Source organism: Periplaneta americana, chromosome 10 (assembly GCF_040183065.1).
Source record: "Periplaneta americana isolate PAMFEO1 chromosome 10, P.americana_PAMFEO1_priV1, whole genome shotgun sequence".
Taxonomy (NCBI): Eukaryota; Metazoa; Arthropoda; class Insecta; order Blattodea; family Blattidae; genus Periplaneta; species Periplaneta americana.
This window is the reverse complement of record NC_091126.1, coordinates 24014517-24033910: the sequence shown is the minus strand read 5'-3', so window position 1 is coordinate 24033910 and position 19394 is coordinate 24014517. Positions and strand designations below refer to the sequence as shown.

Here is a 19394-nt window from a genome sequence, read left to right as displayed (position 1 = left end):
ATAAAAGCTGCCTTAAACCCATTTATATGTTTTCTATAACAAACCACTACATGTTTACTCATGGGTATTTTTAATTAATGTAAGTAATTAATTTTCTAATTAATCGAACATTATGAAATAACGAATTGTTTCTTCTTCTGATATTTTTAGATGCCTAAAGTAAAAGAAAAAAGAGATTCAGTCTAAAAAAAATGGAAGTCTGAAGATATGGTAAATGCCATTGTCGCAGTACGGGAGAAAAGAATGGGCTATCCTGCTGCTTCCAAAAGATTCAATGTACCTCGATCAACATTATTTGATTATGTACGGTCCAACTCTGAGCCCACCAAAGCCGTTAAATCGAAACTTGGACGAAAACCAATATGCCAGCTTCACTTGAAGAGAAGCTAGTTGACTATGTGTTAATGATGGAGAGAAAATATTTTGGATGAACCAGAAATGATGTTAAAAGGCGTGCATATCAGTTGGCTAAACAGAACACTATTGTAATAGTTTCTGATATGCAATATATTATTTTAAATGCATTATCATACCTCCTACATAATAATGTCTAATGTATCCGACATTAGCTTCCCATTCTGTCAGTGATGATATTATTTCTGTTTTCTCTTTGCAAGTTATAGAGCAAATACATATTATGTAAATTACCTAATACTTATGTACAATCTGCAGGAAACCCAAGAGGTTATTATAATACTAAGTAATTCCAGTTCTAACTTCTTTCAATTACCTTTATTTTGAAACATCAAAATGGTATCAGACAATACCCTCCCTTACTCTATAAAAATGCGAAAATATTCTATTTCATTGAAAGTCTACGTAAGTAACGCCTTGTCCCTTTATTGGTTAACAGTTAGGAAGGAAGAGATGACTAGTATATTGTGTCACTCTTTAAGATTGACGCACGCGCAGACCAACGGAGTTTTCTAAGTTGTTCCCTTATAGGTATCATATTTCGCATAGAAAATTGAACTGACATTTTTCATGTCTGGTAACATTTTAACTCTTGCTGCTACACACAATACGACAAATAGAAATTAAATTATGTCGAAGGGAACATCTGATACAGAAGAACTTTACAGATATGAACGTCAAAAGAGTTTTAAGGGTAATACAGCAGTACTGTTATTCACAGTGGCAATGTCATATGTCGGGCACAGTACATCAGTTATTCATAGATTTAAAAAGGCACATGACTTGGTTAGAGAGAGGTTTTATATAATATCCTTTTTGGATTTGGTATTCCCAAGAAAGAGTTAAATTGACTAAAATGTGTCTCAGTGAAACGTACAGCAGAGTACGTAGAGGCCAGTTTCTGTCCGACGCTTTTCCAATTCACTGGGGACTAAAGCAAGGAGATGCGCTATCACATTTACTTTTTAACTTTGCTCTGGAATATGCCGTTATAAAAGTCAAGGAAAGCTGAGAGAGTTTGGAATTAAATGGGTTGCATCAGCTGTTTGTTTATGCGGATGACTGGAATACCTTAGAAGAAAACTCACGAACTATTACGGAAAACACGAGAATTTTACGTGAAGCTAGTAATGACATAAGTTTGGTAGTAAATTCCGAAGAAAACGAAGTATATGATTATGTCAGTGACCAGAACACAGTACGAAATGGATATATGAGAAAATGTGAAAATATTCATATACATGGAATTTCTAAATCATTTAAGCACTGCAGATATCAAATATATGCAGACGACGTTCAATTGTATATTTCTGCCCGTCCTGATGCACTAAATGATAGCATTAATAGTCTCAATGAAGATCTTGATTCCATCTCTTCCTGGTCTCAACAATTTGGGCTTAACCTAAACGCATGTAAATCACAGGCTATTCTGTTCGCGAACCGTAGATTAATTCCTGAAGTCAACGACCTGAATATTCCACCTGTGAAACTGAATAAAACAATCATCCCGTTTAGCTCTACCGTAAAAAATCTCGGAGTGCATTTCGAATCTAATCTCAGTTGGGATACGCATATTAAATATAAATGGAAGAAGGCATTCTCTATTCTCCATTCACTAAAAAGATTGTATCATTATCCATCTAAATTAAAACAGACGCTGGTACAGACACTCATTCTACCTCACTTCGATTATTGCGACGTTTTGTTCAGTGATCTCAGGATTGATTCCGCTCAGAAACTACAGCGTGTTCATAACGCGTGCGCCCGCTTCATTTGTAATGTTCGATACTATGATCATATCTCACCTTCTTTCGAGAAGTTATCATGGCTTAGGTTACATGAGAGGAGAAATCTGCACTCACTTTCTCTCCTATATCGAATTATGCACACTTCATCCCCCTATTATTTATTCGCTCGTTTTCATACTCTCTCTCGCTATCATAATATTAATACTCGATCACAACGCGATAACACGCTAGAAATTCCACTTCACACATCATCTCTGTATTCCTCATCTTTCACTGTTGCTACCTCTCGTCACTGGAACTCTCTGCCGCCTGAAGTCAAGGGCTGCCGAACATTGAAATCTTTCAAATCCAAGATAGAAAATTATCTTATGACGAGTTGCCAAACTAACTTACTATTATGACAAGTGTTGTATTGCATGTTTCCACGTATTCACATTTTTTTTATGTTCTAGTGATATTTATATTTTATACTTTTGTTTTCATATTTTCCGATAACGGTATATCTCTAATGTGATAAGTTAAGCTATATATAATCATAATTTTCCTTACTGTGTGTACTTAAAAATATTGTATTCATTGTATGCTTTGTACTGCACTATTTTATTACTACTATTAGTATTATTATTACTATTAGGCCTGTTATTATTATTGTTATTATTATTATTGTTATTATCATTATTATTATTATTATTATTATTATTATTATTATTATTATCAATAATTGTCTTATTTTTTTATACTTTGTATGCCTCATTTATTTTTGACCTGCTGTTCACATTTTATTATGCTTTTTTCTTTCTTTCTCTATGTTATATATTATGTCTGATTTTTTCTTACTTGTTGTTTACATTTTATTATTATTATCTTGTTCAGTTTTGTGTGTAAAATTATAGTGTACTTTGTAAATTTGTAGTGTTTTTGTAACGCAGTTTTTACTCCTGGTTGAGTGATAGAGAAGGATGTATGGCCTTAACTCTGCCAGGTTAAATAAATCATTATTATTATTATTATTATTATTATTATTATTATTATTATTATTATTATTATTATTATTATTATTATTATTATTATATATCTTGGAGCAATAGTAACAAATATAAATGACATCCGCAAACAGTTTCCTTACGTGACAAGATTCTACCAAAAATTTTCCCGTTACGGTTTAATACTCATTTTACAGAATGTTCGGAAAATGCCGTCCTAGAAATGCACATATAACACCTTCCCTCCAGTTACTTTCATGGGTGCGTCTGAAGGAACGTAGAACAATACATTCACTGTCTCTTCTGTTTATAATCATGCATACTTCTACTCCGAATTATCTGTTATCACGCTTTCAATGTCTTACAACACTTCGAAACCGACATCAAGCACTTCTTCCTATCCCTCATCACAGAACGTCTTTATACTCATCTTCCTACACTGTAGAAATACCTCGCCTCTGGAATTCGTTACCTAATGACGTCAGGGACTGCCGGACTTTATCACAATTCAAAATTAAATTGGACAATTTTGTCTTAGTTAATGTTTTTAGGTACTGCCAGAAGTATTGATTTGTGTTTTTTTTTCTTTTTCTTTTTTAATCTAGATTAAAATTGCAAGTTTCTTGTTTATGTTAGTTAATCAGTGAGGATACAATTAATTATGATACTTAATAACTCTTTTAAAAGTTTGTGTGACTGCAACCTGTGTATATTTTTGTGTGGCTTTACTTTGTTTATAGTGTTTTTTCCTCTCTCTTTATTTCTTGTGTAGCTTTATTTTGTATATAGTGTATTCTTTTTCTGTTTATTTCTATTATTGTATTTGTATTCCTGATGTTGTGGAAGAGAAGGCCTGATGGCCTTAACTACACCAGAATAAATAAATAAATAAATAAATAAATAAATAAATAAATAAAATTTATTTTCGTCCATTCATTCATTCATTCATTCATTCATTCATCCATCCATTTATTTATCTATTTATGTACTCATATATTTGTTTATTTATTTATGTAAGAGATTCATTTTGCCCATAGGGCCCTCTCTTACACTCAACCAGTGTAAGAACATACGGCAAATATGAAAATAATAGATATTACAGAAACAATAATAATAATAATAATAATAATAATAATAATAATAATAATAATAAGTGAATGAAGATAAGTCTAGTTACATTTAATGCTAAGAGTCAATTTGGGAAACAAAACAGCAATTATTAATTTCTGAGAACCAACATTCCACGTAATTCTCTACAAAGTTACTGTGGTTGATATCTGTAACTTAAAAGCTGCAAACTGCAGAAACACGCAAAACGTTTTAATAACACGAGCTCAGGAAAATACAATTATAATAAAAAGAAGACGGGAGAGTAAAATAAAAACAGAGGGACCTCATGACTTCAGGTGAAATAATAAACGATGTATAATTTTATTTGCCTATGTGTAAAATAGTACATTATGCAACGAGCCTATAATGGTAGTAATTAAGACGCGAGTATGTTTATGAAACGAGCGCAAGCGAGTTTCACAATTTAAATACGAGCGTTTTAATTACCATTATAGGCAAGTTTTATACGACTTTTTATGCTCGACCATATTTCTAACTTGAAATTATTCATAAGTATTCATGTTATTCTTATCTGACTGGGGAGCGGAACTGACCATGTCCAATATATCGTACATTGTGAGATGTGCGCAGACGCGAAAGTATTGATTTTTTCCGAGAAACAAATGTCGATATTGACCTTGATATAATCTAGAGAGTAAAATAAACATTAATCTTGATATAACCTTGAAATTGATTTAGACATTGAAAAACGAGATGACAAATTGAATTTATTTGAATATTATTTACAATTAACGCTAATTATTATAGTAACGGAACATAGCCTTCTGCAAGAATATTGGATTTTCAGCCTCCGTGACATTTCGCTAGTTGTCTTTCGATTGCATATCCGAGAATAATCGATACTTGCGCTTTCATATTGCTACAATGGTGTTTTCTGATTGGTGGAATACCTGAACTTTAATGAATAGATGTACTTCAATGAGTTCCATTAAAGGGCTGCTGCCAGGTGTATAATTACAACATTTCGGCATGGTCGAGCATAAAAATTAGTTTGCATCTGTAGATAATTGTTTAATTACAGACTCTAATTGTTGTTGACATATTTCCTTAATTTCTTTAAAAGTAAATGGAATTCATAAACCGCTAATGTAGCTCATTAAGCTCGTAATATATTAAAGAAGCATATTTGAATAGTGTATTTGCAATCCATAACATTTAACCAGTATCACACATACTACAAAATAAAAATAAATCAAAGAAAATGATGCTATAACTTTAATGTACCATAATGTATGACTACATAGAGTGAGGAATGCAATTCATCTACAAACTGTTGTCTTACGTGATAAGACCCTACTATCAATTGTGCCGTCAGAAATGTACTTTCAGCTACTTTAATTGTACCTCGCGGGCCTGATTGGATTGTAATCAGAACTGTGGAGTAGCCGTCTCATCTTCTGAAGGATTTTCTCGTCTATTTCTGACTTGATGTAATTTTCTCATAGCTTGATTTTTTCTCTTTTTGTGCTGGAGCTCTCATAAACCGGTGAATTCTGCCAATATCTGAGAAAATGAGCTCAGACAGAACCATAGAGAATACAGCGAAAAATGATAAATTCTCAAAGTCATTTATTTCCCTGCGTCTAACGTGGCTTAAGAAGTTATTTAAGGGACTAGGTGTTACATAGATCTATAGGGTGTAAACACGGGCGTATCTCAGGGATAGGGAGCAAGGCTCTGTGATCGGCCATGGGTTCGAAACACCATATAGCTGATTATTTGGATGGCTTTTTTCAACGATCTTCCAAACTTTAAGGTGATTCTCAGGCAATCCATAGCGAATTCTTGGCCTCAACTCGCCAAATTACCATCTCTCTATCATCAATTTCACAGACGCAAAGTAACGTTGTAGTTGAAGCAGGGCCGTTAAATAGAAGACTAAAATAAGTATAATTATAGAGGTTGAATTAGTGAAATGCATGGGTAAAGACAAGAAAAGAAAAGTTCAGTGCGTAGAACGGGAGAACCTAGTTCGATTTTCGGCGCCGGAGCGAGTTTTTCTCCGTTAATAACAAATAAGCCTAATAAGTTTTCACATTTCGAAGAAAATGGTATTTTGAAGGCTATTTTTTTTTGTTCATTTACTGATTTTCCATCAAATTTAACCATCTTCGCACCTTTACTCATATAATTGCAAATTTGTACTTCCCCATGGAATGGAATTTAAGTAAGAGGGGCACGGATGGCCCAGCACTGCGACCTGTTGAGATCTATTGCGCTAACCCTCGATATGGAATGAGTTGCGTGCCACAGATCCCCGACGCGCACCAATCCAACCACATGACTCTCTAACGACCGGTCCATATAGCCAACAGAAATCCATATACCAGTCCTACTTCGGCAACTTCCCCCAAGGCCGCCCTGACGGTCCGAGCCCAAACTCCTCCCCCGAGTAGGTCCGCCTCGGGTGCTCATTGCAGAAGCCATCCAACGTCGCTTAGCTACATTCCACGGAGGCCGGTCGAGAGAGCCAGTAGTTCCGGGAGGCAGTCTGTAGAGTGATCTAAAAAACCAGAAACGGGATGATGAGGAAAGGATGATGGGGGAGGAAAGGCAGTGGCGAAAATGAGTGGGGTTCCAATCGCCTGATAAAGTTAGGAGTGAGGAAAAAAAACTGAAAAAACCTCACTCAGGGAACTCGTCCTGACCGGGAATCGAACCCGGGACCGGTTCGGAGTTAAGGCTGATTTACAATAAACCGGAAACGAGAATCTGAACGAAAACGAAAACGGTAAAATTGTTACAATGTGTACATTTAAATGTGAGCATTCAGAATTATTAACGAAAAGCTTGCCGGAGCCCATGATCGGGAACGGAGAGTTGGCCAAGTTTCAATTTTGGCGTTCACGTTTCCGATCACAGCCCACTAGATTCATTCTATTGCCATCTAAAAGCTATTTTGTCGTCATATTTTGTAGCAAGAAGACCGTGACATAACCTACGAATTATTTTGTTCTGTGCTGTGCATCATGGAACTAGTTTTATTTGATGAGATTCTCTAATATTGAGTGTTGAGGAAAATCCTTACGTTTACGATAAGAAGCGTGCCTTGTATGAAGAAGAGGAAATGAAGGGGAATACGTGGCTTTCAATAGCTGCATCTTTGAACACCGATCGGAAGCGAATCATATTTTATTACTGTATTGGTTGTATTACAAACTACATATTCATGCTTAAATCCAATAACTACTGTTGTGTTCATTTTTGTTCTATTACAAATGTTTCTTCTCTAATTATTTTACGTTATGGTAGACTTAAAATAGGTTGTGATAATAAAGATGCATGGGCATATTTATTAGTACCGTACCTAATGAATTGTTTCAGTTGAAATTTCGAAGTTGGTTAACCTGTCTTTATGTTGGCTGCCTTGTACTCATGAGAGAACGCCATTGGTCAGTTATACACAAATAACATCAGAATGCGTAATATAGACTTTACATATCGTTATTGACATGCATATCGATATGCATAGTCGTCTATGTTCTCGGTTTATTGTGAATCAACAATTTTCATATTCACGTTTTCTGCTTCTCGTTTTCATTCTGGTTCTCGTTCCCGGTTTATTGTGAACCAGCCGTTAAGACTCGCTAACCCCTCAGCCACAACGGTGGACGTACCTCCCCATAACAATGTGGTCAGTTTGAGGAGAGGTTGTGATATGACCTAATGAATAGTTCCCTTCTTACAACAATTCGTACATTGCAATTGTAAAAGCAGCATCCTCAATCCTTGTAACCACTTAGAAATTCCTCTTTCCTGGATATATTTTAACCAGGTATAAACACACGCATTTCTTGCTGCAAGGCTTGTTTTGAGGAAAAATGTTCCACTAGAGATGAAGAAAACTTGTGTTACAACGGTAGAAAACCCACACAGATGTTACTCATATGGCATTACAATTTGTTTGAATCTCGTCTCATCTTTTTGCCCCAGTTTCTTAACCTAATTTAGCAGACTACACAGTACAGTCCTCACACTCACACCTCGTGCGTATGGCCTGGAACAATGTATACGTGAGAGCGACATTCATTTAGATTAAACTCCTGGGACAAAAACATAGAGTTGTGAGAACTCACCGAAAAGCGCAAGCTGTACGGCAACGTAACTTCTGCCGATGCGGCAGCTGGCAACACTTTTTACAGGGCACGGGACCGTCTCATGAGAACAGCCATTCATCATGTAAACATCGCATCCTTGTAAGGAAATTCAATAATGGAACGTTGTCCGCATTGCAACAATTCCAAACAATACGATACGCTTTTGTCTTCCTGTCTAATAACGAACCTTGCACAGGCAGAACCGGTTTTTTTTTTTTACCAATGGTGGGTACTTCACTTTGCGCCAGTTACCGAAGCGTTTATGAGTAACGGGCCAATGCTTTAGTTCTATTTCTCGCCGTAGGTGTTGCCCTAGTTGCACCACAGTCTAGTACATACAGTCACGAAGCTTGAGTTGTGAGGGTGCTAGGAACAATAGACTGTGCCGGTACTATTTCGCATTAATAATAATAATAATAATAATAATAATAATAATAATAATAATAATAATAATGTTTTATTTTCGCTGGCAGAGTTAAGGCCATAAGACCTTCTCTTCCACTCAACCAGCCTTAATCAATACAATACATATTTAAATTACGAATATTTACACTACATTTAAAAGGTTCTCCAAGCAATATTCTTCAGTTAAGTTTTAACGACTAGACTAGACGCCATTTCGGAAGGCGGTTAGCTTCTATATGCGCCGTAGCATTTCTGGTATGTGACGTCACAAGCTTGTACAGTAGAACCAATCAGAATCAGTCTATAACAAGCACTTCCCGAGTTCGTTTGTTCACGTGCGAGTGTTTCAATACACTGAATAAGTAAAACTAACATTTACTATGTGTATGTAAGGTAAATAAATGGAAGAAGAGACTGTAAAAACACAAGTGTTACACAAGCAAGCGCGGAAAATAGTGTTTAAGGTGTATAATTATTATAAAAAAGTTAACGAGCAGAACGCTGCCGGCCATCTTGATGCTGGCAGCAACGTTGCCAACGTGCAAGAAACGACTGCAGAAGCATGTGGTGTGGGATTGAGAACCGTGCAAAGAATATTGTTAGTGAAGGAAAGAGGTTTTGTTTGGTGTCATGCTTACAGTAATCAACGGCTAAGGTCATTGTTGTCTTTTGATAATTTAAATTTTCTACTGCGCTATTTGTATTGCACGTGCGTGAAGTACGATGTGGCAATGTTGTACGCTGCCTTGCTCTCTCTATCTGTCTCTCTCGACGCAAACGCTAGCAGACAACCCGCCTTCCGAATTGCCGTAGACTCTAGTAGATAACATATTTATTTAAATTTAGATAAACCTATAAGGTAAAGTAGTAACTTAATATATGAGCTAATTTAATTCAATCAATTATAATTAATTTGAGATTTGAGATAGCTAGTAAAATGATGTAAATTAATTTAATATAAACTTACTAGAACTATGTTACAGGGAGAAAAAAAATATATATATAAATTTAAAATATATTTCTATAATGAGAATATTAATTTAATTGCCATTAGAGGTTTTGTAAATGTATTTAGAGAAATTAATGATAATAATAAGAATGGACAGATGTTAGATTCATTGTATGTATTAAATATTAATCAGCAATTAATTTGTAAATTAAGAATTTATGTAATTTGGACCTAATTGAAGTTACTGTCCAACAACCCCTTACATCACTCGGTAGCGAGTTCCAATTTCTAGCAACTGAAACTGTATAAGATTAAGAATATGTAATGAGGCGATATTAGCGATCCCAGTGGTGAGCAACTATCTATGGATGCATATTTACTACGTATTGAGCTTCGTGACTGTATATATTAGACTGTTGTTGCACCTTGTTGCACATAGCACTGCATGATAGTGATTATTAAAGGCTCAATGCTGGAATTCCGGTATGGGAAAAGGGGGTGCCTTGCTGAAACCCACCACAAAGCACAGTGTTTTTCCACCAAAAACTCAAATTTTAAGGATACACTGGGTTGAAATTTGATTTTTTAAAACAGTTTCAGCTAGATTTTTTAAAATTTGCACACCTATCATACTGTATATAAATAGCTCCTGTACAACGTTTCACCACATATGGTGAAAAATTATACGCATTATTAACATTTTTCTGAATTTAAATTTTTTCTGGAAAATCATTACTACTACAAATTTGAAAACTATTGAAACTAATTTGCTCCACATACTTATCAAACACCCTGAAACATAACTTTTTGCTATTTACTTTTTTCATATTATTCTTCAGGACCTAACAAATTATTATTTTATGTAGCCAAATATAGAAACAAATAAAAACTTTGATGTCTAGCAGGCTCCGCGATAGATTTCTAAGGGGTCCGAAGAAACAAGGCATGTTACAAATTGTATTTTAATTAAACTAACCTTGATCTATTCACTGATTTTTTTTCCAGCTAATTGGAACATTTTTTGCTTGTATCAAAGATTTCTGATATAGAGAGTTTAACATTGTGATCTCATTGGAGGGCTTTCTCTTGGCTTGCAAGTTTTGCGTAAATAAAGTGATATCTTTAGCTTTTATATTTTCTGAATGCAATTTTGAGGTACCATCTTTAACTGTGTTTACCATTCAGGATTAGGAGTGTAGCAACGATAAAGACATTAAACTTGTGGTCTGGCTGAATTGTCAATGGAGAATTCATTGAATTTTCCAATATAAGTGGTTTTCTAGCAACAAATATTGATTAATATCAATACTTAATACAAGACAGAACATTCGTGAAGCGTTGTTGAATGTCATAAATTTACCTACAGAATAGAAGACGTGAGAAATTAGGTACTTCTGTAATTTGACCGTAAATAATCTTGTGTTTTGGGTTTGAGTTTTTATATCCAAAGGGAGGTTATTAAAATGTTTAATTCCTTCTAACGCACTTCTTTTTGATAGCACGATAGACTTACCGATGGAGTATGTAAGTTATTTTTTGACGTGTATTTATGATAAGAACTGTTGAATTAGTTACAGAGTTTTCACGATTACATACCAGAAGTTTATTAATGAAACCATAATAACAAGACTTGGGGATAGAAAACAGAATTATTTTCTGATTGGAGCTTAAAAATCGTGTTTCCTAAAACGATGCTAATTCATGTTTTAAATAGGTATCATCGAAACTACCTTAGAAGCCAACGAAACCCTGAATTATTATAGTGGAACCTTTTAAAATCGGAACCTGAATAATCCGAAATTCTGTCTATTTCGGAACAATTTATTGGTTCCGGCCAAATTCGTATGTATTATGTGTAATTTTTCCTGAACAAAACGGAAACTGTCCAACGCTGAAACGGAAATTGCTACTGTGCAAGACAAAATTAATATTTTGGACACACTACTTTAATGTAAACTATATTTTGAAACAATGTGCAAATTTAAGGAATGTACGATATAATTAGATAAGTTATTAAGATAAAAACAAGATTTATTTACAGAATTTTTAGAGAGTATGAGAGTTTGTTAGCATGACGTTCATACATTTTAATACCCTCTTCAGTAGACAGATGAGTTCCTTCAAAGATTTTCAAGCTTCACACCTGTATACTGTCGAAACTGGGCAGAGCGCAAGTGTAGTGATTTCGTGGTAACAATTTTTGCGTAAAATGTTGCACTATCATTAAGTGATGAAGTGAAATTTATCGACTTAAAGGCAAATGAGAAACGAAGTGCATGTGATATAATTTTGAAGTTCGGTTGTGGAAAACTCAGGTGTGATACTTTAATTAATAAACATTAATATCATGAGTGAGTGGCTTGCGGCCAATAATGGTGACATAAAAGGAAACAGGAAAGAACCAGTTATAAGAAAATAAATGAAATGTTGTGGGAGTGAGTTCTTCATGTCATTTGAAAGACCATGTCAATTTCTGGACCTATTCTGCAAAGCAAACCCTTGAACTGGAAAATAAATTAATTAAGACAGAATTCAAGGCTTCTAATGGGAGGCTTCTAGTCAAATTAATAATGTGCAGCGATATAAAGTACAGTTCTATGCCGCAGTGTTAGATATTAAATTTAGTGTGATTAGTAATCGTAATAGTAACAGTAGCGTTTAATAAATGAATTACAATAACATTTACAGAGAAAATGAAATTTTCATCAAGATGACGCACCAAGGAATAAGCGGCAGAAAGTTGATTTAATGTGAGTAGCAGAGGTCTGCATCGGACGTTTTCGCTCGAGCGCCAAGTAGTTCATACCATAATCCGATAGGTAGCGCACATGCATGATGGGTAAAATTGTCACGAGCGATAAATCCTCGAACGGTATAAGCCGAGCGTTAGACATTCGTTCTTGATACAGTGATGAACTGTGTAGTAACATCATATATGTTTATCATTTCTGAACTTTGCAGTGTTTAACTGACCTCTCCATAGTACAGCTACAAAACTTGCTTTAAAATATAACATAAATGTTGTAGGTAAATGTTTTTTTTTTTTCCACACAGGAGTGAGTTTGTTTTTGCCACATCTGATAGATGTTATTGGATGTAAATGTAATTATTATAAACGGAGAACACAATCACGATAATGCAAGAACTGTATCCTGTTTTCTAGTAATAATAATAATAATAATAATAATGATAATAATAATCTCTAATAATTAGTGTATCAATCTTTGCGTCTGTAACAGTTGCGCAGCATGATTATTCGTTTTATTATATGTTCTGTGACGTTATCTCTGTACTAATATTATTATTAATCTACTGCTATATCAATAATATTTTGTAAAACGTTTCTACATTGTCGCAGTATATAGGCGGAACACTATGTATGGACCTATCATATTATATATGTGGTAAATCAAATATTTAATAATTATTAATTAGCAACAATAACTGTATATCGAAGTTTTTCATACTATTTTATTTATAACGTCATGTTCCTGTTTTGGTACGTTCCATTAACTGTTCCATTAAACGTTTGTCATAAACGCAGAAAATAAAGCCTTATTTTTACCGTTTGAGCAAAACATACGTGTATCTTATTTGTCGTCTTCCATACAAGAAAAGACATGTCGGTGAGATGACCTTGTACTGTGCTTCTATTTATTACGAGCGTATCACGACCGATCGTATCTCACTCGAGGGTGCGACACTCGACCGAGTTCAAGCGAGCGATTTAACTCCAATGCAGCACTCTGGTGAGTAGTATTAAACAGAACATCTTGTACTTCTTGCAGTTTGCGGCATGCCATTTTGTTATTTCATTTGTACAAATGATAAAATATTCCATTTTAACGTCACATCTGAATAACACGGAAACCTGTCCACAACGGGAAAAAATTAGGGTCATATCATTTCCGTCTTGAACAGGTTTCACTGTATTAGGTTTATATCTAGCAATTGAAATTGTAACAGGATTTGTCATAGCTCTATGTATGCCATCAAGTATATCTACGCCCTTTCAGAACATCTTCTCTTAAAAGTTCACGAAAGGACCCTTCATATTCGCAACGGAAATGGAAAATTTCCAGGTACTTCTACGAGAAACGGCTATGAGATTCAGAACTGAATTCTCACTCATGTTACACTTCAACGTCCTCCACAAATCTGCGCGAAAGAGAAGTCCTAAATAATATATTTTACACACTACCTTTCTCGGCAGTCCTTTAACTCAATAATCCTCTTTATATGAGCTCAACCTACCATCTTGCCTCTGGACTTAAAAAGAATCCTTTGTCTCCAAGAGGCTTGCAACTTAAAGGGAAGGCATGAAGATGGCTTATGACCACTATCTTGGACTTTAAAATCTGTAATGAATAATGGAACGCAGTTTTCTCGCTCTTGATGCTGGTCCTTTACGCTGAAGAGGAGATGTAGTTCCTTGGCAATCAGAATCTCAAGCATTTATACTTATTTCAGTTTCCTACCATTTGGGAGCTGTCAGGAGTTAAAAACGAGTAAATTCGAGAATTATGCGTAGGCCTATTCATGAAAGAATACTGAAGCGGATTTATACAGGGTTGAAGGAAACTTATGATATTAATTCACAAAGGTAACAGATCAAGTCAGAGCGAACAAGTTTTGTCAAACAAGTTTTTGATACGTCCAATAGTTTTATGAATAAGAAATGTGACGTGTTGCAATACTGCAGACTAGCAGTGCTCCTTGAGGTCATTGCTCTTCAGTGGGGGTGAGTGTAACTCCACATCGCAAGACTTACGAGAGAAGAATGTAAACAAAAACGTCTCATCAGATACCTTTAGATCAAATTACTGTAAATAGGCCTACGTAACATTTAACACATTACTTAACATTACTGTAAACTTAATTTAGTCCACACCTGTGGAGTAACGCTTAGTGCGTCTGGCCGCAAAACCAGGTAGCCCGGGTTCGATTCCTGGTCTAGGCAAGTTACCTGGTTGACATTTTTTCCGTGTTTTTCCTCAACCCAATATGAACAAATGCTGGGTAACTTTCGGTGCTGGACCCCGGACTAATTTCACCGGCATTATCACCTTCATCTCATTCAGACGCTAAATAACATAAGATGTTGATAAAGCGTCATAAAATAACCTACTAAAAAAGATAACAACTTAAATGAAGATTGAGTTACAGAATGTGTATTCGTAATAACGTTATTTTGAGTTTAAATTAATATTTAATTGAAATAGTTTTATTGTATAAGAATGTATATAATTCACTATTTTGTAATTACGTAAAAAGCGAAAAATTGAACAGACACTATAAATGTTAAATAAGTTTCATAGTATTAAATTCAGAGTTAAAGAGGTTATAGCGAAATAAAGAATGTTAAAAACCAAACAATTTGCCTAATCAATTTATAGAATACGTACTATAAGTTTTGATGTACAGTAGTGGCAAAAAAAAAACCGAACCGACCCTTGTAGCTGATTTCAGAGCCTTGTTCACTCCAGAGCATGATAGACTGGTAACCAAGACTTTCGTGGTTCGAATCCTGCCTAGGAAGGAATTTTTTTTCCATATTCAAATTTATTCCCAATATTTTTCGATTCCAACGATATTTTACTACTTAATTAACTTATTATTCCCAGAACATGAATTTTACCAGTAGGAAAGGTCATCGCAGTATCAATATTTATCACTATAATGCATTTTGAACAGGCTTTGTGGTCTAGTTTTGAATCATGAATAGAACATCAACTAGCTCACAAAATGAAAGTGTTCTATGATAGAACCTGTGCCACGCGCCAAATATGACAATCGAATATATTCTATGAACAACTAACCTTATCTCCGTACTCCTGCGGACGGAATATAGTTCCCTAGGTATTAGGGAATTGATTATTAACGATTTATCTTTTGCAGTTTTTCAATGACCTACGGTTTTCTTTGTAAATTAAGTAACATGATTGTTACCTAGGCCCTATCGTTATTTCATGCCATTAGGAATTCTCGCAACCCTTCTCAAGACAATGAGAGTCCAAATGCTGCTATTGACCCCTGATATACTTAATTGCAAAACATATATTATTTTATTTCACTGTATTTTATTGCCCCCATCAATGCTCACAGTTGTATCACTTCCACTATACTTGACGAGACATATTCACTTTTTTATTTCGGATGATATTTAAAATAGTGTAGACTGCATTTACTATAGCGAATTTTACCAGAATATAGCCTGTGGAGTATAAAGCAGAGAAAAAGGCTATATACAGAGTGTTTCCGAGGTGGTGTTACAAACTTTCAGGAATGATGGCGAAGGGCACATGTATCAATTTAAGATAAGGAACCCTGGTCCGGAAATGACCGAGTCGAAAGTTACAAGCAAAAATAGTTGTGTGGAAATGAAATAATTTTATTCCTCTGTACACCTTATTTATGTGTATTTATCTGTACATCTTACACATACTGTATTCATCTGACGTTGTTTACGTTGTCTACTTACAGTATTCCATTCAGTGCGCTGTCTGAGGGGTGGGGACAGGAAACTACACTAAAGCAATGCAGACAGCGTAACGTGTAACGGACATGGCCGGTCCTAATATGCACGTCTGTAGACAGCAGTGTATGTGTACAAGTTGCAGTGTCCAGTCTATCAGTCGTAGTGAAATGGAGGAGTATACGAGAGCGAAATAAGCAGACCTGATTTTCGAATACGGATGAGCCAATGGGAACAGGAGATAAGCTCACAGATTGTATCGGGGCAAGTACCCACGTAGGAGACATCCGGCCCATATCATTTTTCCACGACTGTTCCAAAGTTTAAGGTAAGGAGGGCACGTGGTGCCATATTACAATTCCATTTCCACACAACTATTTCTGCTTATCACTTCCGACTCTGTCATTTCTGGACGAGGGTTCCTTATCTCAAATTGATACATGTGCCCTTCGCCATCATCTCTGAAAGTTTGTAATACCACCTCGGAAACACCCTGTATAGTCGGTGTAGGTTAGGATGATGTGGATTTTTAACTAGAAAGTATTTGGAAGCATTTCACAATTTTTGACAGTTACGTACATTATTTGAATTACTTGATTCAGAAATTAGTGAGACATTTTACAGTCTATGTTTAAGACTACTCAGCAGTTAACGTACAGTAGGGAAGACAAGACCTGTTCTGCGACCTTATCACGTGCCGTGGCTATACCAGCAATGGGTATGGAGGGGGAAGACAGGTTTTAGTCCGAGATGAACTTGCGTGTCGGTAGATTCGTTTAGCATTAACCATCATGAAACAAACTCTCTTTCTGACAGCTCATTCTTTCTCCTATCGAACAGCTCGCATGTCAGGTCTTGCCTCTTCATCTGTATGAGAGATGTCATTAGTTCTATCGCGGGAAGCCTGGCATGCAACACAAGAAATGAATGGAGACTTACCGTGATGGTGTAGTCGTGTGGGTCGCAGGTGTCGTATCGTCTTCGAAACCTGATGACCGTGTGTGTTCCATTCTCGTATCCCAGCAACAGTTCGTAGTCTTGACTAGGGTCCAGCTGAGGTTCGCCTCTCTCCTGTGCGTATCGGTCCTGCAATGAAAAATAAACCTGTAGTAAATAATTGGTCTCCGAACGTTATGAATATGCACTACATATACAGGGTGTTAACTAATGTGTATGAAAACTTTTGGGATGAGTGGAGGACATAAAAATGAGCTAAAATATTGGGTCTATTTGACTACAGCAGCGATGGGCGTTTGAGTGCATTTGCCCTCCGTGCGCACGGGGAATTGCAAGTGCGAGCGCTGTAGTGTGCCAGCAGCTATAACAGATCTTACAGCTTTAAAATGAGCTGAATTTAGGACTTCAGGGAAAAGAAATTCTAATACACAATTTGCAGATAGAATTGCAGCTTTTAAGGAGAAATTGCTGTTATGGATACGTCAAATGCAAAAGGGCGAAATATATCATTTCCCAACCTTACCTAAGCGCATAGAATTTTGAACAATGAAAATTTCGAAATGTACGCATGTATTCTATCCGGTCTATTAGATGAATTTTCATCGATGTTCCACGATTTTGATTGCCTGTAAATGGATTTACGTATTTTTGCTACATGTTCTGATTCCAACTGATTATTGATAACGTCCCCCCTTCATTATAGTGTAAATTGATTGACCTGCGATGTGATCGAGAGATGCGAGCGAAATATGATTCAAGGTCGAGTCTTATGCAGTTTTATGACGGATTCCCAAGAGGACGCTTTCCCAATCTGCATAAGCTGTGTGAGAAAGTTTTGTGTTTATTTGGTTCCACTTACAGATGTGAACAGTTATTTTCTATTACGAAAATAAACAAATCTCAAACAAGAAATGATGGGCTTTTAACGGCAGTTCTTCGCATAGCTTGTGCTAATACAGTTTCTACAAATCTTGAGAAATTGAGTAATATGAATTAATGTGTAACAGACATGTTTTGTTTTATGTTTAAGGAAGTGTTTCATTACTTTGTATTCTTATTAATTTGGTAGAATAACATTTTCTTTTGAAACATACAGTACGTACCGCAACTTGAATAAACCGGTTTTCGTGCACTCTATAAGCACACTTCTCTCGTAGTACACCGTGCAAGCACAGAGTGCATAATTCTGCCCAACCCTGGACTACAGGATATCGGTAACGAGTTTATGAGAATTTTATGTTCGCTAGATTAGAGAAGAGATGATGTCATAAGACTAACATCATCAGTTGCTATGATTACTATTTTTTTGTGTTTGCCGGGAAATATTGAGCGTTTTATAACGATGTTTGTTGTATTAGTTTATTTAGATGGCTGTGGATTATAGTGGTCAGTTTGGTATGTGTGTAAATTTTTATTGTCAATCCGTTTATTGTACTTAGTTTAAATGATACATCAGTATATCAAGTGTTTCGATGGTAAGTCATTACGTTTTTCCATTCTCACGGCCGTAAATATGTTGTTAATAGCTTGTTTTTAGGGAAGTAAATTGATTTTACCGTGACAATGTTGCTTGCTATTGACGACGTAAGTCACATAATTTCCCTTGAAAAGTAGGTGAATATATGTTTCGTTCAAAAGTCGCATAGCAACAAAGAAACTAATACTGAAAAGTCAACGATCTTCCGAACAGTTCTGGTATTAAATAATGTAAAATGGATAAATGATATCCCATTGTCAATAAAAGCGGCTGGATTCTTTTTGAAAATGCAACATCGTTCAATTTTGTTGATATCCTACTGTCAATACGAGCAGATGGGCTCTTTTTTACAATGGGATATTGTGAAAATGTGTGTACTTATTGTTTTTTATAGTTCTATTTATTTGTATTGTTTTTACGTCGGCCGTGTTGTGACGTCACTGCCGTCATAATGTGATGCCATGACGGCCATGTTGTTACGTCATCGTTTATTAAACAAAAATTTAGCGATATGCTATATTAGAAGTATCCCGTTTCTGTTTATATCCTTCTTTAGCTAGTGAAGATTTTCAATGTTCCCAATAGGTCCTGTACACACAAATGCCTCTAAATGTCCCCATAAATAAAAAAAAACATATTGTTATTAATTTTACTGGTGATAATAATGAGTAGGTGATAATTTTTACAAGCTTATCCAATTTATTTAATAAACATGACCCATTAATGTAAGATATGTGCCATATGAAATAAAATGTATC

At 35.4% G+C, this 19394-nt stretch overlaps 1 protein-coding gene across 1 annotated transcript in view; it reads right to left on the bottom strand.

The window, feature by feature from the left end:
• Positions 1-19394, bottom strand: part of LOC138707521 (MOXD1 homolog 2-like) — a 1036064-nt gene that overhangs the window by 344827 nt on the left and 671843 nt on the right. The window contains exon 3 of the mRNA XM_069837046.1: positions 17142-17288. Coding sequence (XP_069693147.1) covers positions 17142-17288 — 147 coding nt within the window. The remainder of the gene's footprint in view (positions 1-17141; positions 17289-19394) is intronic.